This window comes from Micropterus salmoides, unplaced genomic scaffold, assembly GCF_014851395.1.
Source record: "Micropterus salmoides isolate LMB-PRFRI ecotype aquatic unplaced genomic scaffold, ASM1485139v1 Ms_hic_scaffold_12, whole genome shotgun sequence".
Taxonomy (NCBI): Eukaryota; Metazoa; Chordata; class Actinopteri; order Centrarchiformes; family Centrarchidae; genus Micropterus; species Micropterus salmoides.
The window spans coordinates 25,643,351-25,670,904 of record NW_024040263.1 but is presented as its reverse complement, the minus strand read 5'-3'; the positions used below and the strand labels follow the sequence as shown (position 1 = coordinate 25,670,904).

General features: G+C 41.4%; 1 protein-coding gene across 1 annotated transcript in view; it reads right to left on the bottom strand.

The window, feature by feature from the left end:
- xylt1 (xylosyltransferase I) overlaps nucleotides 1-27,554 on the bottom strand; it is an 88,002-nt gene that overhangs the window by 4,513 nt on the left and 55,935 nt on the right. Inside the window, exons 4-10 of the mRNA XM_038714232.1 lie at nucleotides 27,239-27,441; nucleotides 22,315-22,395; nucleotides 20,736-20,952; nucleotides 20,123-20,299; nucleotides 15,857-16,122; nucleotides 11,277-11,475; nucleotides 5,267-5,600 (exon numbers count right to left, since the gene is read on the bottom strand). Of these exons, the coding sequence (XP_038570160.1) occupies nucleotides 5,267-5,600; nucleotides 11,277-11,475; nucleotides 15,857-16,122; nucleotides 20,123-20,299; nucleotides 20,736-20,952; nucleotides 22,315-22,395; nucleotides 27,239-27,441 (1,477 nt within the window). The remainder of the gene's footprint in view (nucleotides 1-5,266; nucleotides 5,601-11,276; nucleotides 11,476-15,856; nucleotides 16,123-20,122; nucleotides 20,300-20,735; nucleotides 20,953-22,314; nucleotides 22,396-27,238; nucleotides 27,442-27,554) is intronic.

The following is a 27,554-nucleotide window of genomic DNA, read 5'->3' as shown; positions in this document are numbered from 1 at the left end:
TATGCAGCATAAAATACAATAGGCTTAAGCTAATAATGGTGACTAGCAAGTTGTAGCAGTTATAACCCCCGTCGTCTTGGCTTGCACTGAACTATGCTGTATAGGAAAAGGGTGCACTGGATTTATAACACAGGACAAAATGAGAGCATTATTGCAAAACGGAATGCGACACAATAATCATTTTATCTCGATTAACTTGTTATAATTGTTGGAAGCCAAAATTGTAATTTAGTGTGAGAGCTGTAACTGTAGGCCATGGAGCAGCACCTCTTATTATTCGAATCCCGCAGCCGGCTGCAGTGATAATTGGTTTCAACTTTAAACACCTGAATGGTGTTTGAACTTAATGATAACAAAAAATGATGAGATGTCTTCTAACTTAAAACACCAAAATGGTAGCTGAAAAGCTTTTTTTTTTAAGCAAATGCACTGTAACATCTACAAATGATCAAATTGTGGCTTCTTCAGATGTGTTCCTCTATAGCTTGCTTGATTAAAATGCTGATTTCCCAACCATCTCTTTTCATTCAGACCCAAGTTCGAACACCACCTCCTGCAGCATTGATAAATACTTTCAACTTCAAACACCTGTGTGGAGACCGTCTGGCAGTGGTCGGTTTTAAATGTATATATTGTTAGTCTTTCTAAATGAAGTAATTGTATACATAGGATAAGTTTTTCATAAGATTAGTGGTTTTCTGTGTCTTCACGTTATTTTGCAAAACTGGACTACACGTCACAGAAAATATAAGCACAATCAAAACAGTGCTTTGCCACGCATTTGTGGTCATAGATTGCCCTCTATTGGTGCTTTGAAGCATAAAATGCATTCAGTTCCCAATGACTTGCTGTGGTGTTTTTAAATTTGAATCTTAGTCTTTCTAAATGCAATCAATGTTTACCTGGATATCAGTGTTTACTTAAAATAGTTGATAGCTCTATCTATAAATCAGCCTTGCGTGCAAAGCATGACAGGTAGTATTGCTCTGAAGTGTCACGTTCCTGACACTGGTGTGCCAGGAATGTTTGGCCATTGAGCGCCCTCTGTTGGTGCTTCACAGGCATTTCATGTCCATGAAAACCAGAGCAAATGGAGAAAGTTAAAATGAGCATTGTAAAAGTGTGTCTCAGTAGTGCAGTGGTTAAGCGCTTGCCTTGCCAATGCCAAGGTTGACAGTTCAAGTCCAGCGCAAGGCTTGTTGACTGTAATACTAGACTGAAAAATGTTTCTGCTAATTTATTTCATTTTTGACAGCCTAAAACTTACAAAACTTTCAACACACGCCAGGAGGGTCAAAAACCAACAAGAAGCCGGCCGTTTTGGATTTAATTGTCATATTTGGTGATTTGCACACTCCACACTTAAAAAAAACTCCTCGAGAATTTGTCCTTGCGACTTTCCAGAAATTCTTGCTGTGCAGTCTTATCCCATCAATCACATGTTGTACAAATGGTGAGTTTTGGTGGACCGGGGCAGTCCGTGGTGTGGAATTGCAATGATTTGCCACAAAACAGGAAGTTGTCACAACTAAAGTGTACATGCTCACATCTGTACCAAACTTTATGTGATTGATAATGGTCCCGCCCCCAACACATCTACATGCCAAAATTCTGTTATAGTCATAGCTCCACCTGGCCTCACTGGCAACAGGATGTAAGCCTTGTTTGACACCCATTATGCGATTAAAATTACTTTTCTCAACATGATGTACTGGGACATAACGTATCATTACAGGGTGCTCCTTTGCACCACATAGGACACAGGAAGTGACTTTTAAGTATTTTTTGCAGCGTCCAAAGTGTGTGACACTTCAGAGCAAGACTACCTATCGCGCTTCAAATGTGAGGGCTGTCCAAAGCTGATTTCTGCTTTAATATTTAACTGAATTAGTCTGTGGCATGTGATTCTTTTACGAGTAGGTAGCACTAAAGGATTTTAAATTTCTGATGGAGCAGTACTTTGCAGCAGCATTAGTAGGCGTCACAGCTAACAGTTGACAGCTCTCACACGCATTTTCTTATGGAAATGCCCATTCTAGTTGAGATTTAGATTTGAGTAATTGCACAGCCATACAATAAATACCACATAAACACAAAAAAGCTGACTAATCATTATAATAATACAGTGAGAGCCTTGCCAAAGCAAGAGTCATGTTCTCAAAGATGGCCCTCCAAGGCCAGGACAGAGCGCCCCAGGCATCTGCAACAATGTCTAACAGCAGGATGAAAAGTTATTTTCATGTTGCCTCTTTGCCATTCGTCGATATAGGCGCCATTGCATCGAGCATAATGTGTCGGAAACTCCATTTGAAGCCAGTAGGGCTGACCCCCAGTAGTCGAAGGATTCGATGGGTGGAGCCTGATTCGACTGTCAATCTCACAGTCGGTTACAATTTTGGATTTATTCACGCATTTTAAAAACATTTATTGATAGTTTTATTCTTTTTACATGTTTATTTACAGCATTAAACGTTGAACTCTATATTGTAATAGGCTATATATTAACTTATTGGGAGAAAACTGGTAGTTCTATGTAAAATCAGACGTTGAGCACCCCCATATCCCTGTTTCGCTGCGAATCTTCCTAACCCTGGGTCGTCAGTGTGTGTGTGTGGTGGCGGAAGAGGAACACTTGCTGAAGAGACCCCGGCTTCACTGTTGAGTTGTGCTGAGTTGTCCGCACCTCGCGGGACTTTTGGATAATATATCACCGTTCATGAACCACACAAAGAATATTATATCGTTTTTAACTTGAAATAAACCTGCAAGGAACCGCGACGCGAATAGTTGTCGGCAGCACGGCATGCGCGCATAACTCACACAAGGCCGGTGAACAAGTTGAATGAACAGAGACTGCAGCTCTGCAGCTTCTCAAGATTAAAGAGGAGCTACCGTGCCCCCCCGCTCGCAATTGCCGCGCACAAAAACACACATGATTTGACTCAGTCGACTATAGGCAGGACTTGACGATTCTGATTCGACTATGCAAATCCTACAAGCCAGTACATGTTCGCACACGTGTTTTGTGCTACACACTGTGGTTGGCAAAAGAGGGATAGGCAGTTCTTTCATTGCTGCTGGCTGTTTCTCAACCATTGTGCTTGCAAAGCTTCTGAAGCCACGCTGAAGATATTGAGCTTGAATGAGTGAGAACATGCGCGAGGAGGGGGATGAGCAGTGATTGACGCTGCGTTAGAGACTCAGGAAGGAACCAGATATTTTTCACAGATTATCGGATATAGTGACAGTTTTAGCAAATATGAAAACAAGTTATTTTTAGAAAAGTTATCTACTGAACCTTTAAAATCCCTCTAGCACTCCCTAATCGATTGACAGGTATTTTAATACACAGTTTAACACAAGGCAACTACCTAAAGTTTTGTGATGTACTTAAAGTATGACTATATAACTTGCTGAACAGAGGCCACCAGTGGCATTTACAGTGTCAGAACATTGAGTTTTCACTTATTTCTTATGACGAAGGCTATGCCTTACTTTTGTCATAAAACAATTGAAATATTTATCTGTTAAATGCTAAAATGAGGTGTAACAGAAGCACATAGGGATTAAATTAGTGAACTGACTCAGTGACGTCAGTTCACATCTATCTAAAGTTTGATAACATTAGCCACCATAAGCTACTTGTTATACCAGGCCAAGTGAGGCGGTAGCAAGAATATTCCTGTACACTGTATATAAATTAGTACCAGGCAAATTTCTCCATCCATTCATTATTAGAAAGCCAGGACATAATTGTGTAATGAACCTTCACAGCCATAAACCAGAGATGCATAATTTACTCACACTCGCACAACAGATTCCCCACAGCCCCACTGAGATTCAGGTATAACACAAAACCTGTAACTTTATTTGCTCTTTCTCTCCACCATTATAACGACCCAGTGAGATTATTAAAACGGAGAAAGGCACGATTATGCAACTCTCATGTGACTTTCAGAGCAAACTGGCTGCTTACGGACTAGAACAATGCAGTCTTGCCCCTGATTTCTGTTGGCTGATTGATTTAATTGTGTCATTGTTTTTGGAGGGCTAAGTGTGCTGTTGTTTAACACTCTGTTTAGTGTGTCTGAGCAGCTCGCTGGGTTATTAAGGGTGACTTGATGACAAACAACCAGGGTCTGCAGAGGCCCAGAGGCTTGATTAGAAAGGGCATCACTGCAAATACAAGGCTGTGTGTGTGTGTGTGTGTGCGCGGACATTTTAGAGCACCAACATTAGCAAGAGTGGCTTCACAGTGAACGCAATGTTACTCTGTGACACTATATTGGCATCAACTGAAAAGAACTAACAAATACTAACAATTTATTAAACTCCAATTGTCTGTCAAATATGTGTATTCAAGCTCTGTATTTTCATTTTCAACATGTACATGAACTACTGATCTTTAGTAGATAAAGGGGGGGGGGAAGATGGTGGGATTCATAGTTCACATAAGCCTGTCCATCAAGGATTTATTACTTATTTATTTATTTAAATGCTAGTGACCATGCAGTGGCTTCCACTCTGCAATAACTTACAACAATACCTTCCTTTGTAAGGTTTAATACTCAATTTATGTTAAGACTTTTTATTTTTATTTTTTATTCTTATGGTTTATTTTAGAAAATTCATGAAACTTGTTCTTAAACAAGCTGTATTGTCCCACTGCAGTGGCTGTTGTTTTTTTACTTACCGTTTATGTTTTAACTTTCAGATCTCATTATGAAAAAAACTATATGTGAGATTTTGTGAATTATGTGTATAAAATGTACAATATCTGACATTCAGCATTAAACGTAAATACTCAAGTAAAAGAATGAGGGGAGGAGCAAATTATATCTAGTTATTTAGTTACTTTAAAGTGATGCTTAGTTGTATAAAACAGAAATGCTCAATAAAGGACCTTCAAAATGACTGAGAAAATGCACGTTGTTACTACACTTGACAGTATAATGATACAAAATACAGCTATAGGACTGCTTCGTATTGCATTCCACAGTGTGATTTTACCCATGCAGTGCGGGGCTTTAACCCAATCTAGATATGTAGTGTTGTGTTTGGCAGTTAGACTGAGACCTTAAGTACTTTTTGTGATGAATGATTATCTGTTGCTGAGGATCAGCACAGCAGCTGTCCAGCAAGGTTATTTGTACAAATAATGCAATCAATAGTTGTTTTGTGTTATGATAAAGCTGAAATAAATGGCATGTGCTAATACAAATAAGTGTCATGACAATCACAGAGGCTATTTGAATCTCTCTCTCACCTTGTCGTATGGGCTGGTGCTTATTAAAAGCCAACGGGGCAATAAGGAAGTGCATCTCTGCCACAGGGCTCCAGTGGTGCAGGATACGGACGCTCCACACACCAGGCCGCAGCGGCTGGTTGAGCGGTGGGCGGTAGTGGGTGAACTCTGCGCTGGCGTCAATCAGAATGTCATAAGTGGCTGCGATGACATTGGTGGGATCGATCCACACGACGGTGACGGTGACATTAGGACCCTTACTCCACTTCTGCATTCCCACCGTCTCATCCATGGGACCCATCAGACTGCCGAAGTTTCGGAACATACGTTCTTTGGCATCCCACTCTGTACCAATCTGACAACGGCAATGGAGAATACGGAAATGAGTGGGAGAGAAAACAGAAAGACAAGAGTGAGTGACAGAATGAGGTAAGAAGAAATACAAGGAGAGAAGCAACAGCAAAATGCACAAAAGATGAGGGTATTTATATTTGCTCCTGTGACTGCACATAGTGCACAGAGCTCATAAAAAAGTAACATACTCTGTGCACGCATGACCATTTGAACATACTATTAACATAACCAATATCTGCAATGAAGTATCATGGGAAATAATCTCAAGCATGCATTTTTCATCAAACAGCACCGCACTCCAGCCTAGCCCTCCACTCAGGCATTATATAATGTAATAACATGCAGAAGCTGACAGGCCTGATTGTTTCGTCCTGCATGTTTGAGTCTATTTGTCCACAGTTGCTGGTGCTCAGTATGCCTCAGTATATCTTTGACAAGCAATGTGAGAGGCAGGCAGAAGAAGGCGTTTGACTAGACCCCAACCATATCCCCTTGGGGTGAAGATCAAATGCATCCCTGTTTGCTCTCTGAACACATATCAGAGAGATAAAAAGGAGACACTGAAGGCAATGAACAGCAGCATCCAGTGTGAGCTGTACTTAACCTAACCAGAAACTACAGGGGGAGATCACAACCTGACCTAACATGGCCTTTTGACAGAAAAAAAGGTAATCTAGGGAGTGAACTTCCATAAAAATATTGTTTTAGTGCTTCAACAAAGAGAGAGTTTTTCTGCGACAAATAAACTTAATATAAAATGTAACAGATTTACCATAAGTCAATATATCTTTGGTTAATTATGAGACCTACTGCATCTCTGGCTGCAGAACACGGGACTAGCTGCCATGAGCTAATTTATTATTACGATTATTACGCCCTATAAGCTTACATAATTAACATCTAGCATACAAATGTTTGCAGGCTTGTTTTTTTGGTTGAACTGAGATTTATAGGTTATGTCTTTTGAAATCTGATTCTGTCACAAAGATTCTTGAATTGAAATGAAATAAAGCAAAAAAAAGACGGAGAGCAAAGGAATACAGAAGAAATTACAAAAAGAAGAAGAAGAATGCATAATTACAGCTAATTTCCTTTTATGTCTTCATTGCGGTCAGAACTGTAACTGAAGAGGTGTGATCGGTGTATGTTGGATCGCAGAGATTGCAAAACCATGTGTTATGCAAAATGAGAGACACGGCGCGATCGAGATTTATGAGGGAGACGGGGAGATAGAGAGGCAACACACACACACGCACACACACTGACAGTGAAAGATGTCTGGGCTTTTGGCAGAAATGTGAGAGGGATGGCGGCTTTAGGAAGCGCTCATCCTTACAATGGTAGCTGATTAACACAGCCTCACCCTGCTGGACGATCAATGGCTGACTGGAACTGACTCTGTATTACATCCTTTGAGAATTGAGATTGCGATATACAGTATAAATAGGCATTACTTGTATAAATGAGTAAGTGTGTGTGTGTGTGTCTTGGCCATCCGTAAAAGACACCTCACTTTCATCTCAATTATTGGACTGACCTCTGCCATTTCTGCCCCTTAGACCTTGGTTCTCTTCTCTTTAAATTACTAATCAACTCTCTTGTCTGGCACCTCTGTAGCTCATTACTTCATTCAAGGCTGACTCGCTGGCACACACTACATCCCCGATTGATTGGCAGCACTCTCGTTCTCAGCCCCAGAAAGAAATGAAGGAAGTATTGACAGAGGAATTTTATTGTAATCCCCTAGGAGAGAGCCCGCAGAAGGCCGACTAAAGGTAGAGTTGTGAGAGGGAGATTCTGACAGTGTTCACATGCCGTGGGTAGACTTGCTTCTGGTTCTTCCCCATAGTTTGTTCGGCAACAAACATTAACTAAATGCAACATAAATTCTCCACAATTGGTGCAGCAGTGCAAGTTCCACTTTTTTCAAGCAGTTTCATGCCAGACGAATGGGCCGCTTCCCTGTTTCACTCTACAGGCTTTTCACTCTCTGCACTAACGCACACACGCGCACACGACGTACATGACAGAAGATAAATTCCTTCCCTGCTTACCACAGAGCTAATGGGCAGGGCATTTTATACAAAAAAGTGCTAAATACATAGTATTACACATTGACCTATCGTATTTTTATGCAGAGCTTGAGGTCCTTATGTACACAAGAATACACAACATTGTTTCCACATCAGCTGAATGTTTGCCAAAATATTTTTAAACACATTCACAACATTTATTGCTTTAAATGTTGCAATTATTTATTTTTGTGACTAAGGTATCTCTCTCTTGGTAGTTCAATTCAAGGTATATCTGCAGGTAATAGACAAAGCCAGCAGTAGCAAGCACTTCTTTCTTCCTATATGAAAGTAGGTCAAACAGGGATTAACTTCTGGCCCATTTTAGCCTTAGGCTCTAGCTTACGATGACCTCCACACTCAACCTGCCCCTTGCTGCTTCGACCCAATGAGCTTTGGCTTAAGACCAATATCCAATTAAGCCTTATGACCGCTTACCAAGTTGGAGGCTCAGGATCTTCTCTCACTTATAGCTATACTTAGACGATCATGTTTTTGTGGAACTAATGCTGATCGGGCGACCTAATTGATTGGGACCTTTTTTCAATTACTCCCATCTCTCTATTGGCCTGTTTGCTCAATCTTTCCATTCACTTGAACCAATTATTCAGATTTTCCATTCGTAACAAGCAATAACTAACAAGCATTGTTATTTTTCGGCAGATTAAACCCTAATCTCTGCTGTTCACCTGACAAACAGAAGGAGAAATGACTCGCACATTATACATTTTAGTCTTCTCCACATATGCCTCATCATTCATGCAGATTACCCATCTCACTTGTTTCATCCTCTGCTCAATCCCCTACCTGACTTAATAGGAAATATAAAATGTTCCCATCTCATAATCCACCTCTATTCCATTTCTTCCTTCTGACCTTGCAACCCTACAACCCTTTTCTCCACGTCACGTTTGCCGGTGCCCACACCTACATTAAATAAGATGTCAATTTAATCAGGCAGTGACATGGACAGTCCCATTCTACATCTGGCCCTGCTTAAAACCATAGGGCATGAATGCCCCTAGAGGCTCAAATCAGAGGCTTATTAGTGGCACTTTCTGCAGGGGTAACCGAACACAGGTGTTCACCAGCAGCACCAGAGGATTCCCCTGGGGCACCGTATACTACTGAGAATTTACATGGCTGGATGTTTGCTAATAAAGATACACTGTGGAGAGATGTATGAGGAAGGACGGGTGGAGAATTGAGAGTGCAACACAGAGAGCAAGCTCTTTTCTGTTGGAAATGTGCAAGCCGAGAGATGTGAGATGCACATATGAATGAAGAGACTTAAATTAATAGTTTGACATTTTGGAAAATGTGCTTATTCGCTTTCTTACAGAGAATTACCCAGCATTCATGATGTGTCGGAATAATCCATAAAATTTGTTCTCCTGTTTTTAAGCTAACTTAACTGGCTGATGACGGTAGCTTCAAATTTACAGTACAGACTTGTTATTTATCTTTTCATCTAACTCTAGGTAAGAAAGCAAATAAGTGTATTTCCCAAAATGTCTATTTGTTTAAACTGTTGATATAAATCCAATGAACCACACATTGCCACATTGTTTTCTCCCTAGGTTTGAAGACTCAAAATCCCCCAGTTTTTTTTCCTAAAATACATTTCAACTATGTACACTCCAAAGCTGAGCCAATAATCTTTCCTTTGAAAACTCTGAAATTGTATTCTGGACAACAACAACTTCCTCTTTGCAGATGAAACAGGAAGTAGTCACATTTAACTTCCACATCTCCTGAAAATGTCTGTGCTCTAGATCAACCTCTCTTTTAGGTCTCTTTTAGGTTTAGAAGAAAGACACTTGAGTGTCAGGTCCATCATTTAACAGCTCTGGTTTACATTATGTGGATAAAATTGCACTTTTTACAGAGGCTCAGCTTGATAATGTAATACCTAATATAACACATGAAATAAAATTAATTTTTAGGCTTTGTTTTTTTTATTTGCTAGTGAATTGAATGATTACACTTGAGTAAAAGACTGCGGGAAATCAAAATGACATATATAATAATAACAACAATAAATACTAAGCATGTGGACCATTATGAAATTGTCTCAGGGCCACATATGGCTGCTACTATGATATACAGCATATGACTTTTTGTGTACATTTTACCCTATAAAAACAAAAGGTGGACAAAATTAGAGATACAGAAGCCAGTCCTATGGTGCTGTAGCACCTTTTTAAAGCTTGTAATGTTACACTTTTGGATTACTTTACATCATAATGTGTTCCTGTTATGTTGTCACTCTCCGTATATCCTCTATCACCATATACACGATTATATTAACTGTGGTAGAATAAGGACTAAACTATCAGTCAAAGTCATTCTACTATGTAAGATTTGTCCAACAAAGGGTAATATACCTCTCAATGTCAAGTCTGACTTGAGGTGAACTGATGTACTAATTTTAACATGGTTTAACAGTAAGTGGTCCCACACTAAATCATGCTGTAAGAAGGCCTATAAAAGCAGCTGGGAGGCGGCAGTAGAGGGGTGAAAGAAAGACATATCTGTCTTCCTTTATATCTAAAGGAGGACAGGGTACACATTGTTAAGCCAACCATATGGTTTATCTAGCAAACTCCAGCATAGCTTTAGTATAATGGGTCATATCTGCTAAGTTGACAAAAAGCACAGAGCTACTGCTGCTACGCTGTGCTGTCTTATTGAAGTTCTTTCTGCACTTTGAATGACAGATGGACAAACTGACTGACTGACAGCCATTGCACAGTGCCAGACAGTGAATGCTTTCTCAGGCTGAGCATCCAGATAAAAGCCACAGCTCACATCGTTTCTCTGTCACTCACAGTTTCATAGGCTAGACACACAAACATGGGCTTAGTGAGAGGGACCGGCGAGGCGACTGGCCGCCTGGATCCCTTTGAGTTCACTTTGTGACTGCTGGAAGAGGTCAAACAGGGTCAGGGTGTCCAGGTGTATGAGTGTGGTCCCCACAGGCACAAACAAAGCACACAAATTTGTTCACAAGTTTGATGACATTTCTGTTTCCAACAAAGCTGTGCACGATAAACCAGAGAAAAAGGTCAATATACATTCACTCATTTAATTTTGTCCTTTGTAAAAAGACACTCTGTGGCTGTCACATCACAGCCGAGCTGCTGTGTCCCAAACAGGCGTTGTGGTAAACAGAAACACAGATTAACATAACAAGACAATCAAGGGAAGCATTCCAGTGTGAAGGTGAGAAGACGTTCTATTAGGAAACAACAAATAAGCAGCACATGAAGCGCTCATCCCTATAAACTTGGATGAATTCAATCAATTTACATTTTACAAGGCCATTACAGGCACCAGTTTAATTTTGTGGAGATGTGCTGCTATGAGGCTTGGCAAGGTCGCCATAGCAGTGAATATAAGGTCACCATGGCAATGAGCTGTATATCTTACCTCTAATTATAAGCACCACATAGGAAAAACTGTGTGGTGCTTAGGGTTTTAATGGAACTCATTTCCTAACACTGAAAATTGCTGACTGATCGTTTTGTGAGTCATGCCAGACAGTGACTTCAATGTAAATGAAATATAAATGCTACAACATGCAAGCCAACATGCTGACTCACCTCTGCAAACTGCAACCTGCTGAAGGTGCTGCTGGGAGGGGTGGTTAGCTTGAAGTTCTTTTTGGGTGCCACCCAGGTCTCCATTGTCTCCAGCTTGCTAGTGGCCAGATTGGTGGCATGGTGCTTGACCAGGTAGCCCTGGAATTGGTCTGACTGGAAGTAGAGATGCACTGACACCGGGTGGCCCATGGGGAAGTACCTGGCGGAGCATCGAGAGTGAAAAACCATTAGCAAACCTAATACCTGCTGACCTAGCTGCTGTGCCGCTTTGCAGGGCCAAAAGTGTAAGAGGAGAAGAATATCTAGATTCATCTGGACAACGTCCGCAAGGAACCAGCTTTGGACATGCTAATGTGTCTGAATGCTAATGTATGCTCGAAGTGACAATTAGTGGGGCGTTTATGTGCTCTGTCTGTAATTGTGCCATATGGTGGATATTAATTCAATGACCTTTAACAGAAAACAGTTGGTCAAAGACATGTGTAGACCATGCTGATAATTCCTATTAAGCACTGTTTGTTGGTTGCTATTCCCATGCTTTGGTAACCATGGCTTTAAACCATCCAACGAAGGTTAAAATCAAGGGCGAAACGTCTTCCAGTATCTTCAACCAAGTCCAGTTGCCCTTGATTTTAACCTTTGTTGGATAACTATGACCTGGATGACTGAGAATCTTCATAGACATGGCTTTAAACCATTTTTATGCTTGTATATAACTATTAAAGTGTAAAAAAGGTAATGGATTAGTGAACAGTGTACCATTGAGAACTTCTAAGTAAATAGATGCTAATTATTGCTTTAAAATGTGCTATTTGCTTCGACATGTACTCTAGTTCTTAAGTGGTAGGGATGGTAAAAGAAGACCTGACAGTCGAGACCACAGCATTCTGCTGGCTACAGACAATTACAGAACAGCCATGGGCTGTATTGGCAGCAGTTTGAGATTAGTCAGAGTTCTGAACACACACACAGACAATCCAACTAAACACATTACAAGTCTGCTGAACAAAGTTGAACTGGGTCATCCAGTCAGCCGAAGCCGAATGAAGGTCTTGCCCCTCTGATTAGTCTGTTGTTTGTTTGTGTGTCGCTTCATACGTGGCAGAGGGCCGGCCCTCGGGGCAGCCAGCCCGAGTGACTTCTGGAAAAACAAAAAAGGGGCCAGGGTGGGCACTGCTGGGGAACGCTCCACAGCTGCTCTCTGCACACATCCTGACTCTTTTTCTCCCCGATTTCTCATCCTCCGTCTCTTCTGCTTCCTTGAATTCGTCTTTATTCCTCGTCTTTTGAACACACACACACACACAGATTAACACACACGCTGTCCCGCCCTGCTCCCCAGTGCCCACGGCCTCATCAGTATTCTACTAAAGGACCAAGAGTCAACCCGTCCTGGTAAATGCTACCCTGACAAGCAGAACAGCAAATATTTACACCCACAAGGATAGCAGTGCACACTCCCTCCTCTCCTGCTTCCTTTCCCTTGTCTTTCTCCCTTTCTGCTCGTCTCTATTCTCCTATCTGCTTTCCCCTCTTTGTTTCTCTCCCCTCTCCTCCTTCTTTCATCCTTCCTTCTGTCCTCGTCCCTCAGCTCTCGTTCCCCCCTGCTCAGTCTTTCCCAAAAGAGACGTGGCTGCCAGTGTGAGAGGCAGTGAGAAGGGGTCGGAGCGTAGCCTGCACAGACGCTCCATTCAAGCTTTTACGCCACAGTCTCCACTGGAGTCACAGCGGGCTGCTAAAAGAGCCAAATCCCTCTCTCTTGGCTCTCTCTTTTCCTCTCTCTTGCTCCAGTCTCATGCTGAGGCCGGCCAGTCCATACGTTGGTAGCACATCAGAATTCTACATGCATGCATAATATGTGGCCACACATTCACACCATAATGAGACATAAGTTGCCAAAGCAAGTGCTCATCTTCTGGGACTTAGCTTAGACTTCATACTAAAACCTTTAATCAGTTTTAATCACCTGGCTTGATCAGTAAAATTCCAGATCAATAAAACATAAATGAGACATGCAGGGCTTGTGTTGTTATGCCACACACAATGTGTATTTAATTATTAGGCCTATAAACCAGAACGTGGCCGAATTAAAAGAGAATCACAAGGCTCATTTTACTTTTTAATTGTCCTTTTTTCCCAGCTGAACAATGCCTCACTGCAGCTCTGACTCACTTGTAGCTCACATTATTTATGTATGAGGTCCTGATTTTTGCTTATATACTTCACAAGCTAGTATACTTATCTTAAAGCACATTGAAATTGAAATTGTGCATCATTCAATGCTTCCACCCGGGTAATGCTGTAGCGATCAATTTATGAGAGAACATGTCATAGACCAGAGAGGACACACAGTAAGGATGTCTGACTCTTTGTGTTAAATGATGCATCCTATTAAGTCGTGGAAAATGTAGACTTCAATATCATATGGCAGCATGTGTAACACAACATAACATGGATATGTTGGGTTAGCCCCAGTTTGTGCCTCTCATGTATTACCCTTAGGTTAGCACATGGTGCCTGAAAAACCCACAAGATTGTTTAACTACATTTACTGCTGCTCTGACTGAATTTCCAGAACTCTAAAATACTTTTTTTTTGAACAAATGTGAGTTATCTTAAACAAAATACTGGGATTTTTAAAGATCACCTAGTACTTATGTTTCGGGGAAATCCTTAGCTGTACGTATGTGAATACACGGGAGGCACAAACCAGGGCACATTTCCCTAAGTCTGTTATTCACTGTGTAAATATATGTTGCACGTTACTATAAAGCAATGCCTGCTTTTTCACATTTCCTGCTGTGTTATTGGTCATTTTAGAAAGGTGGGCATGTACCACCTAAATCATTCTTTTTATCATGAACCAGCCTTCTCATCTGTGTTCAATTAGCTCCACCCCAAATAAAAGGCAATGAAAGAATTTGGACTCAGCTATGTAACAACACCATCAAAACAGCTTTGCAAGCTGTCAGACACCTCACAGACTTCATCCTGACTCGCAGTTTACATATGAGGACTTGAGACTAGACCCAAAAGGCTTAATACAACTCACACACTTTAGGTGACACTCAATCTGCTTGCATTTGCTTATCACAGATACACTGACTGGGCCACTCCTGTATTGACACAGAGAGTGGACCTGTCCACATTTTTAGGTTTTGTGTACCTACAAATGTGCAAAAACACTCACACACATAAAGTGACACTTCAAGTTGTGTGTTTATGTTAATAGGTAGCAATACATACACATCAACACTGTTGAGTAGGTTGCACACAGACACGTACATGCTGACATTTACAGTTCTCTATATTCCCTGCTGTTTGACCTCTGGCCTCTCAGCTATCTAAAACTGCTTTTACATGTAAATGTTAAAGACTGAGGTTTGCTCGTTTGCCTGAAGGAAATGCCTTTTCTCACAGACTCATTTCCTGGCAATGACAGAGATTTGCAGGCCCCCCCCCTCTGTTAGACATGCAAAGACACACGCATACACACATGCATGTATGTAACCACCTTTCCCTTGGTCTGCTCTTTTAACAGATGCAGCGTCTGAATAGAAACAGCTGTAGCTGATAGCTGGTTTTGAGGTTTGACAGATGGAAACCTGCTTCCTTTTCTCTGCTCGGCTTTACCCGCAGGACTTTTCAGAACACCCACAATGCAGTGAGTGTGTGTTTATGTGTGTGTGTGTGTGTGTGCCCCATCTATTTTCTGTTATGCTGCCTCATGTGGGGAAAAGTCATCTTGATGTTTGTTGATGTCATTAAGATTAACATAAAGATGTCATCTTAATGCTTGCTGCTACTGTAGGTGTCGTGTTTGTTTGCTTTATCTTTTGTTCCAAGGTAAGTGATTTTTATGAGATGCATGTGGCAATTACTCTGCTTTCTGTTTTGAATCAGCATATTTCATTTATTACTGCTTTTTAATCTCTTTGTGTCTGGGCTTCATCGCTGTGCAAATAAACTAAGGGAGAGATAACCTAAAATGCTCCTTCACCTGTTGCTACTGAAAGCATATGCTGTTGAAAGTCCTCACTGAAGCATGACATGAAGCTGAAATGTTTTGGCCATTAAACATCATAGCATAGTGGGTTGTTCAGTTTTCATTTTAACCACAAATTGTATGTTAACAGCACTGGAATTTATACATTTCCACTAATAATACACTGGCCTGAAGGGGCAGCTTTCAGTGCTATGACCCATATAGCCTCATTATCTCTGGAATAAATTGTCCGAGTGTCATATTACAAAATGAACAGAATTACCCAGAGTTCCTAGCTGCTGATTGGAACCTCTCATTGTTATGCTATTTCCATGACGTGTGACGACAGACATAGACGACGCATCAACAGAGATACAAAAGGTTTTTTATATATGATGTGGTTTCTCATGCTAATGTGGGTGTGGCTGTTTTTTTAAGAATAAAAAAAAAACGGAGTGCACCTGTGGTTGGAGACGCAGGTGCGTCCTGATCCTGTGATGATGATAGTGTTTGTAGATGGACAACAGAAAGAAAAAGTAAGAAATATTTGCATAGGTGAACATGCCCGGGTTTAATGAACCAAAAACAAACTAACCTGCAGCTGTGATCCTGTGGGTTTCCCTGCAGCGAGGTGGCAGCTCTGGCCAGGCCCAGTCGGGAGAAGGAGTGGTAGTATGTGAGCTGCGTGTCCGACAGACTGGCCACGCCATCTGGCTCGTCGTACACGCTCTCCCAGTATGAATTTAGGCTTGGCGTTCCCTGGGGAAACGGTCCAAACAGGTAGGCATCCAGCTGGTTCACTATCTCCTGGTTCACGCTGGCTTCAAACTTCCTGGCAAAGAAGGTGGGCCGCACCGTTTGCTGCAGAGGGAAAGGGGGCACGTAACAGCAAAGCAGGGAGGGATGAGATAAAGAGAAGAAAAAGAAGATTAGCAAATGGTGGTGTGCCAGGATGGCAGGGGAAAAAATATGATGTGTTAGATGTGTGTGGTTTTGACGTGTGGGCAGAGAGAAGAAAAGAGAAGGTAGAAGGTAGCAGATAAAAAGGAAGTGAACATTTTCTGTATAAATATGTGAGTGAATTATTTTACATAATTTATAAAACAAATATATATATATATATACATACACACACACACACACACACACACACACACATATATATATATATTCCACACATTCTGCTTCCTTGTCGTAATCTGGTGCCTACATTACCCACAATACAACTCGACTGCCAACGGTTTGTTTTGAGATTCTAGCGTGCTATGCTAGTCGAAGCTAAAGAGGTTTGGTAAGCTCACTTTTATCTAAATCTACACTGACACAACTTGAGGCAATTTAACAGACTCCTTCTGGAGCCACAAAAGGCTTTATACAACTTTTTTTTCACATAATAGCAAAGTTAGAGCCCAAGACCTGTAAACAGACTTTGACGTGTAAAATTGTCACAGTTCTTCTTTAAAGAAAGAGGAACATTTCTGGTACACAAAGTCCTTTTCAGACTTTAATATTTGCAGATTTTTGTAAATTACTGGATAAATGTGCTTCTTCAAGACTCTGAAACTGTCCAGCTAGTACAAGTATACAACTGGTGACGAAAGCTTGCAACTAAACATTGCTTTATTTTAAGGTGTCACAAGCCAAAAAGTTCGGGAACAACTCTTCTCTGTGGTTCCCATGAGTCAATTGCCCATTATACCAGCTTGTCAAAACAATGTACTCACTATCATATTTGAACAAAGAAACTACCCTTAAATACCCTGTCTTACTCCTGCAGACAGGATGGGGAACAAACATAATGTACTACAGTAATTTACTGAGCAGAAGAACGACTTAGTGATTGCTATCTTGCAGGCCAGGGTCTCAAAGGTTAAGGAGAAATAAAGGAGAAAATAAATTACCCATTGAGAGAGGTCTAAAAAAAGTTAATCACATCCCAATGCAACTATTGATGAAAGGATTGTGGGTGCATTGCTGGAGCTGCAAATCACTCAGGGCATCTGTGTCAGACAGCTTCATTACAGGAATTATAGTCAATGTTAGAGGCTAAAGGTACTTGACTAAGAAAGATGAGAAGATGCTGTACATCTCTTCGGAGGCACAAAATAAGGCCCCATTAGCATCTGCTTGTAACTCGATGCAGCAGCTGTGTGGCTTTCAGTACTGTCCTTTTTCCCTTTCTGTTTTTATCCATCCATTCATCATGTCTTTTCTCAACACTTCTGTATTTGTCGCTCTGTCTGGCCTCCTCCACGCCACCCATGTCTTTCTCACCCTCTATGTCCCTGCCACACTGTTGCTTGTGTGGTTGATGGTGCTTCATGAAATCTGTCGCCTCCACAGCTTGGCTTACGCACAAAGACATCTTTTCAATCCCAGACACAGAACTATTTACCGACAGTTACTCAGCACAGAACACCTCCGTGTTACCTGCTAAAAAAAAAAGAAAAAGAAAAGGAGGACTAATCAAGCTGCGGCACACTTGAGCTTTTTCTCATGCTGGAGCGGCAACTGTGAGATGTCGGGCTAGCTTCACACGGCACCAGATGATGCGTTAACCCTCTGTGATCGGCTACAGATGAAACAAATGGAACACAAAGGAGGGAGGTTTTAGTGTTTACACATTCCCAGCTTTTGTGCGTTCTGACATGCCCTCATTGCAGTCGCCTGAAAGCACCAACCTGTCACACCCTGTCTTTCCAACAGACTTCCCAAATGCACCTCATTCTGAAACACATTACTAAACAATGATGCACTAAGACGAAAAGGCACATCGTAGCTCTCCCTCTCCAGAATAACCCCCTCTCCTGGTGAGTGCACTTCAAAATCACTATGTGGGAAACTCGACAGTTGTCCCTTGAATTATTCTTCTCATCTGCAAACCAAATTGAAGCCTACTTTGCTTGTCTGTATCTTCCCCAATGCTAATGTTCAAAGGGAAACTCGGATTGTGAACTCAATGGGATATTAAGTCCAAATAATGGCTGGCTGGCTTCTGGAAAGGCTGCTTTGTTCCCAGGGTTGGACTTCACTGATACCAGGGTGCCAACCAGACCCAGCGGCAGTGCCAAGGACCTGTGGTAATGTGTTGGCACTGAACCGCCAGAGACTGAGGCGAGACAGACGGCTCTGGCAAAGGGAGAACTGAGGTCAGTATGAAGGCTCTGACTGGTATGTGAAGGACAGGAGGGCCGAGGTGAGTCACAGCACTAAAAGGATATGACTTGAAGTCATACTTAACTGTGGCAGAACGTTTTCACTTTGTACTGCAGCTTTTACTTTTTAGGAAGACATTTAAAGTCAAACTGCGATACTGACTTTCTCTGGGGTCCTGGAGTCACTGCCACTCATTCACTTTCATTTTGAAAAGCTATCTTAGCCTCTTTTCTCTCTTCATACTCACTGCAAAGAGAATCTAATTACTATTAATTTATTTTCCCTTTCAGGGTCATACTAATCGAGACATAATTTTGCCCATATTGATTGTGAAAGCTGTGGGAACAGGCTGGATGCTGAGGAGGACGGACCTTAAGGGCAGAGAATTTAGATATTGACTGCTGCTGATTTCCTACGACTCACTGAGATGTGTGTGCTGAAAACTGATGTTTTCACATTGTTGTCTGATGTTTGTCTGATGTCTCTGATGAACATCTGCTGGAAGATATTTAATCTGAAGCACTTGCGTAACACCTAAAATGGGCTTAAATTAAATTAAAAACTTTTAACTTTTACTACTAACAGATGCAAGAATAAAACTTATTGATCAAATTTAATGGCTCTTGAATGTACCTTGTTCCTTTAGAGCACGCCACATTGCTTTTCACTACACATATTGTTTGTGTATGTGACAAATAAACCTAGGATATTACAATACTTCTGTGCGCTCCTTAGAGGTGAAAATGACATGATTAAAGCAGATCTAGATTTTGTTTGCAGTCCTTTCTGTGCATCTTTTTTTTTTTTTTACATAATGTTCATATCATATTCTTGAGATGAAGACCAATTTCTCCATTCAGTTTCATTGGCAACTGCAGTCCAATCATCCTTGGTTGGAAGGCTTGTCTGCAGCTATTTCTGCATGCAGCCAAAAGTATATTAAAGAAATATTCAACCTGTGGCTTAAGTTTATCTGGGATTTTGCAATTTTATTATATATTATACATTATGTTATATTCTATGCTATATCGCTGTAGTGTATAATACATTATGTTATACTACTTTCACGTTACATTATATTATATATCCCATACTACAGTATATTATACAGCACCATCTTAATCTATTTTATGTTAATATGTTATTCTGTTTTAATACATTATGAACTATATGATATTTCTATATATGAATACGGCAAACACTAAGTATCATTACTTCATTATATAATATATTATTGTGGTGTACTATTTTACAGTAGATGGTATCATATAACTCTCTTTAAATTATCATATATCTTTTAGTTTTCTCTATTTATCTGCACTTATTTCTCCCCTTGGGCTGCTGCAAAACCTGAACTTCCCCTCTAGGGATCAATAGAGGCTTATCTTATCTTATCTCAATTACTTTCTATTCCAAATAATAAAAACATTAAAAGTCAACATAAAAAGTAAATTCACAATAACTATCAAAATGGTGAGCCAGGTTTTAAATTGTTTGTTTTACCACACTGCCTTCAGTATTAATTAGTCCCTTTTTGTACAATCAAACGTTTTAGTTCTTTATAAAACTCCTAAATGTGATACTTAGAAGTTGGGGTCTGGCTCACTAGTGCCACTAGCTCTGCTTGTGGCCAGCGGACTGATCATAAAAGGTTGCAAGATCAAAAAGACATTTTCTCTACATTCATGTTGTGTGTTATTATCACCTGGAAGCGGTGGAAGTCTGCAGGCTTGAAGTCATTCGGGGAACATCCACACCAATCGACAATGTGCTTGTACTGGCACTTGCAGCCCAGTTTGCGGTTCCAGTTGGTGATGCGCAGGTTGTTATCCACCATGCTCTCACAGTGGGCACTGTTCTCCAGCACAGTGTGGAAGAATGACTTGGTATGGAGAAACAGAAACAAAAATGGATAGAGAGCCGGGGGGAGGTGGGATCAGAGACATTGAGACAAAATTAGAAAATTGTATACTTTTTATTTTTTACACAATTCAATTCACAGAGTGGAAATGGAGTAGCAGCAGAGAATGGAGATTCACAGTAGCTCATGATAAAAATCCAATTCCCCCAAAGAGATCATTCAGTTCTCATCCAATCCTTGTATACGGCTGGAAAGAAAGACTTCACATCTCGCGTTCACTCTATGATTTTATGTCCTCCTCCGAGTTCTTTTTTCCCCCTGCATGTCTAACGGCAATGAAACAAGAATATTATACTGTTTCTATAAGGGATGCGGTGTCAGTACAAAGCATAGCCTGTCAGTCAAAGGTTAACAAACACTTGAACGTGTGAAAGCGGTGTCTGTTTGTGTGTGTTACCTCAGCAGGCAGCAGAGTGTAGGCGTAGAAGCGCTTCATGTTGGTTACCAGGTCGTCCTTGGAGTTGATGACATATTCGATGAACACGCGGTTGAGAAGGAACCAGTCTGATCCACCATCCACGGAGATGCCTTCTGGGATTTTACGGTCACCCAGCCTCCACATGTGGGTGTCACACTCGTAGAACAGACGATCCAGACCCTGCTTACGGATAAACCTAGTAAACACGCACATGATTTGTGGTTATACCACTGACTACTGAACATATCTGAGGGATAAAAGTACTCTGTAGTTCTTGTTTTATAGTTAGAAGGACACATATGCATAATCAGTAGCTCACTGTATGTGCTTTCTTCCACTTTTTCTCTTTACTTTCTATAAACAGCAAAACAGCATCAAGATATTTGAGCAATGCTTGTCACAAGAGGCCCTTGTTGACTGTACAATTTAGTGAACATTGTCCTCTTTCAGTAGGAAACCTTTGAGTGCTTGTTTTAAAATCAGGGTGAAACTCTGGATCTGCTCCATCTAAAAGCAATCTGTTGTTTTTTTAATGAAAATGAAAAAAACAAAACAAATAAAATTAGCTAAAAAAGAGCACCCTGAAAATATCCTCAGGTAGGTGTAGACACAACTCAACTTTCGGCTAAAGAGATGACAGAGTAATCATTTTAAACGATAACTATTATTATTATTAAATTATTTCCTTGGCTTTATAGAAGAATTTGTCTCCTGTCCTTGGCCTTAAATAACTTGTCAAATGTGTCTTTCGCACTTGTCACTACACACTTTTATCAGCAACAAGAAGAGTGACACCACGCATGCATAATGGTGTTACTCCTGTGAATGTATCGAGTGTCAGATAGAGGGAGTCAAATTTAGGTCAACCAGGTCAGGTTGTTCCTTCTGTTCTCTGGACAGAGACAGAGACCGTTGAGGTATTGACCCTGTGGCACACGCATACATACATATTCTGATGACATTTTTGAAATGTACTCATGCATTTTTCCAGCATTTCAATTTGTTTCAGCCATCCACGTATACATACGTGCATATAGAAGTGGATTACCAGGATCATTATTGCTGGTAATACAGAATTAAATCAGAAACAAAACAGCTTCACTCTCATCAAACAGCATTGAATAAAATACTGTGACTGCAAATACAAAAAGGTACCACTGAGTCATGCTGAGTCATGCATCCATGCTGGCCGATGTTTTTTTGTTTCTCCATGTTTTTTTTCAGGGGAATTTTTGCCCACAGTGTCGGGTGATGACTGGTTTGTCACCAGGGTTTGATGGGGCAGAAAGTAGAGGGTGGAGTGGTGGCGGCAGCAGAGAAAGGAGTTCTGGCAGCGACCTCGCTAGCTCACCCCACCAAGAAGGTTAATTAATGAAGCCACAGATGGGAGCTAATTGTATTATGATTCAGTGACCACGCTGTGCTGCTGGCATGAGCGTGCTGACTGTGCGCAGAGGTGCTGCTGTGTGTGAGTAAGTGAGACAAACACAGAGAGCTAGCCACAGAGTAAGAGAAAGGGCGCAGAAATTAAAATGAAATTTCAACATTTGCGTCTCACCTGGCATTGTCCCTGCCGTGGGACTTGATGAAGTTCATGTCTCTGTATTTAGACAGGAAGGCCACCAGCTGGTTATTGGTCCTGAAATGGAAGGATATGACTTACTTTTGACCGGGAAACATATGGCGAGACCTAGCTGGAGGTGGAACATTGATTTTGCAGTGCAGTGCATTCTGTTGTCAGTTTTGGAGGAAACTTATGCAAATGAATCTACCTGTTACTAGTTGCTATAGAAAAAGTCCTTTAAGACACAGTGAAATAGTTATAATGATAATTTGATAAAAAAAAAACAACAACAAAAAAAAACTTGTATACTCAACCCTGCCCACATATTTAGTTTCCCTTCGAAATATAGCAAATGTGCTCCAACTTTTGTTTTGCTGTTTCTTTAAAGGCCCTGATATTTTCTCAATTAGCTTCTTACTATGAGTGATGGGGTCCTACATGAACACACATTTTTTCTTCCAAAGTTCAAACTGTTTTGTTGATTGAAACAGATTAACTTCCAGACACAGCAGTCTCCTGCTCCACTGAATCTCAAGCGGTCTGCACTTGTGTTCTTGTAGACTTGTGAAACGTCATCAGTCGCAGCCCAAGTACTGCTCCAATACAAAAGTCCGCATCTAGCCAATACAATCAAATACCTGGATGTGTTCTCACTCCGCCCATTTTAGCGAGCTGTTGTGAACTTCGGATAGCCAGGTATCCCAGAATGCATATCTCCGCCAAAAAGCGGAAATGTAGGAGGAGAAAACTCACAACTGTGTGAAAACATCACACTTGTACAAGTTGCATACTGGACCAGGATTGGCTCCAAACTAGGTGTGAAATCATGCTGGTAGATTCATGTGTTACAATCAGATTTAAGTTGACCACAGACCAATTTTCCCCCTTCAGCAGGTGAATATAAAAAACAGACTCTGCACATACATCATTTTGTACAGTGAAGCTCAAACATCCAAGTGAAGAAACAATAAGCAAAACACATTATTGTGTGGAAGGGGATTTTAATGTTATGGAGAAATACATCTTCAGGGGCTTTAAATCAAGCAGTGATCAATTAAAGACCTTGGCTGAATTCAGTGTCAGTCTCTCTGTTCCTTGAAGCCATTACAGCTATTTGGGATTATACAAAAGATTGTGCTATCCATGATTTGTGATGAATGACTTCATGCTGCTCCTACATTGTAGAGCAGTCTACTCCCTCATACACAGGCCAGACAGGCTAAAAGCTTTGCTCTGCAGGCTATGCCCCAGTCAATGGCTCTAACATTTCATCTGTGGTGGAGCCTTTCATGATGGCTTGGCTTGCCTTTCTAAAAGAGCATTGAGGCCCTGGTAAAAAGCTCAAGGATCAGTGGGGGGAGGGACAAGCACATATTAATGTCATTTTCTCTTGAAGGAGCAATTTCACAGCCTGGGGGGCTTATCTTAGGAGGTCCTGAGCCATAAAGCCTAACTGATGATGTGCTGCACAGCCACATGCAGTCATCTCTGTCTCTCCTTCCCAGACACACATGCATACACTAGTATCTGCTAGTATGCCCACTGACAGTACAAAATACATGCACAGAGACACACAAATGCTTGTAGGCACGCAGACTCGCATGCACACACAGAGCGAGGGGAATTCATGTCAAGCTCCAGATTTGCCACCTGAGTGGTCACCCTGTCCACTGGGTCTAGTTTGCTTACTGTCAGCCCTGTGGCTGCTCTCTCACAGTGGTATTCACATGCACACATACAGTAACACACACACACACACACACAGATTTACTGCTGGGAGTTTCGACTCTACCTGACAACTAAAAAATGTGCACCCTTTCAATTTCCATTACCAATTATACTTGTTTCACGTCCACAGTCTTGTATTAATTAATAATGTGCCTTTTTCATTCCAGAGGGGAATAGTTGAATTTCAATGGCTGACAGGTTGTGAACCCACACTCTTAACAACACTCAGACAGATGAATGATGGGTCATACATTCACCATCTTTGTCCTGGAAAAACCTACTAGAAGTTTTGTAACTTAATTTAAAAATCCTGCAGGTTTTGCAGTGTTTTTTTTTTCCATTTTAGAAGTAGAAGTAGAATTACATTCAAATGAGTTAGGCTTAGTTCTAACAGGTTATAAAGGTTGTTTTTTTCCCACAAGAGGAAAATGACACACATCACTTATGGAACAAAGCTAAAATATGAGATACATCTCTTTCCACAGACAGAGATGACAAAGTGAAAGAGATTAGAAGATATGGTGCCTGCAGCCAGTCATTGTCTCACAAAGCTCAGACTTCTTAAAAGCTGCTGTAAAGTCCATGAAAGGGGCTTTGAAGAAATAAAAAAGAGGTATAAGCAAGAAGACTGTGTAGATAAAAGCTGGGAAAGAGGGTTGTACTCTGACAAAGCAAGCGTGTAACTCATCCTCTGGCCTCTCTGGACACACACACACACACACAGAGGCACACACATCTCCCCCTGGACACACAGCCCCTTTGCTGGTGTGAGGGGCTCTGGGTTTGCCTTTGAGAGCCATCCATGCGGCAGGACAGACATTATCAGGGAATTAGAGGGGAAATAATGCTTGTCTCCAGTCCTACTGATAACAACAGCAGTAGTCAGGGCAGCGCGGGGCAGAGGGGTGGGAGCCTCCCCTCACCCCTCTTTCCTGCCTGCACTTGCACGGCACAGTCAAAACAAGTGGCATTTGGAAAGTCTTTGACCCAAAAACACTAACGTAAAGCTAAATTCACGAAAGACTGTTGCAGGTTCACAATACATATATTTAGCTGAATAAATGTAGTATGATCAATATAAATAATTCCAGGGTTCCAGCTTAAAATGAATTTGACAAAGGGTCAGGTTATGCTTGAAAAGAATTAGAACATATGGTATACATACATACATACATAATGGTCACACTCAAAGGTGGAGGGGGGAGATGTGACATTGTTAAGTAACATTTTTATATTTTCTGTCCTGGAAGGCATTCACAGTGTTGGCGTTCACTCGGTTGTTCACATGAAAAGTGACAGAAATAGTTTCTCACCTCCTCACAGCTGGACAATCACGGTGTAGTGGGTATGAATGTCATTATTGGTTTTGGAAATTAACAGAACTAGTAGGACACTGACCCCCCCCCCCCGAATCCAACGTCAGAAAGGTGTTGGGTCAGGGGGTCTCCAAAGCTATTCAACCATCTGACAAACAGTTCTGATGAAGCATACCGGCAGCTTAATACACAGTTGTATTTGCAGTCTGGCAAAAATGAGGCATCTGCTTATTCCAACATGTTTTCTGTGCTGTAGTGTGCAATAGTATGTCTATAATGATAATGGAATGCTGAGGTGTTTATTTCTGAGGGAGAATGTGTCTTTCTGCCTGATCCTGTGCCCAAAGAAATCAGAATGGATTGTCAGCAACAAAACAGCCGAATGGGTTTCAGTTTCTTGCTTGAGGACCCTCGAGTAGCACGGATGCTCCCTCTCACAGGCATGAACCCAGGCCTGCCACTTAAAAGGACCATATTTGCAAGTTCAACTTAGTAAATATGCAGTGCACAGATTTGGTCAAATCCAAGCTGTGGTTACAAATGCACTTGCTAAGCAAATAGTGCAATTTCCATATTTCCATATTGCATGGATCCAAAACATGCAGTTCCCTCTTGTTCCCCTACCCTAACTGCTTATTCTCGCTCCCTCGCCTCTCTGCCTGTCATTTCTGCCTCTCAGCTCCCTCTTTCGCTCCATCAATCGTTTCGTTTCCCAACAGATGGGGCTTAAAACCTCCACTGTCAGCCTTTTTTCTCAACAACATCACCCTTATGCAAATGAGGAGGCAAAAGACGGGAAGAAGACAGCGTCTCGGTGCACGCACTCGCAAATACCTTTAATCATGCAGGCAGACAGACAAACAGACGGGAGCACAGACAGGATAAATATGCACCCATATACACAGACAGGTGCTGAGACACGCCGAACTAAGCGGACGGCAAGACATGAACTCAGACATGCACACACTGGTGCAGAGATACAGACGCTCATACACAGACAAACAGACAGCACGTCAGCAGCGTTCATCGATATGATGAAAAGAACTAAACACAACAAGACTGAACCCGTCTATGAAAAAAAATCCACACTTGCGCCTGCATCTTGGCTCCAGCTGTGGAGACATCAAATCCAGCCTCCTTTTACCCAGTGGCCATTACAGCTTGTCTAAATTCAACGGGTGGACATCTGGCTGCGCAGAAGAGATAACTCTCTCCTTAATAGGAGGATTTTAATTGGCTGCTGCAGAGCTACATCAAAAACCCAGCAGACCCTAAACCCCCAGAAGGACTATAAACTCACATAAAAAAAAGAACATGTCACAAAATTTCTCCTCCAATTGGTTATTTCCATGACTTTATGTCCAGTTTATGTAGACTTTGTGGCTTTACTGACCTTTTGCAGCTATTTAAAGCGGATATTTACGTGTGGAGAGATGATTTTCGGACTGTACAGTACACAACAGTCCTGGAAAGCCAATAGCTATTGACACTGGGTAATTAAATTGTAATCAGTTCACCATGTAACCCATTCAATGGAGTACAAGCAAGGAAGCAGGGACTTGGAAGAGAAAGTGTTAACGAATAGTGTTTGAGAGAAGCAGAGGTCCAATATCATTGATCTGTTTGGTTTGGAGTGACTCTTTATTTAAAGCTCACAGTTAACCACAGGAGCCCAGACAACTCTGTATTGAATTTCTTCCATATTGATTGTATTGTCTTGCCCAGGTGACTGCCTTTGTCACCTATACTGGATGCTTGGCCCTACACATTGCTTCGTTTCCTTACAGGAAAATTCATTACCAGACTGTCTTCCCATCAGCCCCCCCCACCATCCTTCACTGAACTCCCTGTGTTGTGAGATCCATCCGCGTTACCTGATGGGGTAGTCGGCAGCGCTGAGGTTGATGAAGAAATCCCAGCTCCAGTCCCTCATGGCCAGCAGGTCCGCCATGCTGCGAAGATACATGGTCAGCAGACTGGCACCGCCCCAGATAGTGGCCATGCGCCAGGGTGTCACCCTCACATTCGTATACTGGGCAGCCAAGGCATGTACCTGCCTGTGCAGGTAGTTAGAGCGCTGGAATAAAGGAAATGTTCACACACTGATTAATATTCTGTCTTATACCAAGACATACATTTTACAAGTTAATGTAATTGAAAAACAAAGAAAATCTCAATATAATATAATAA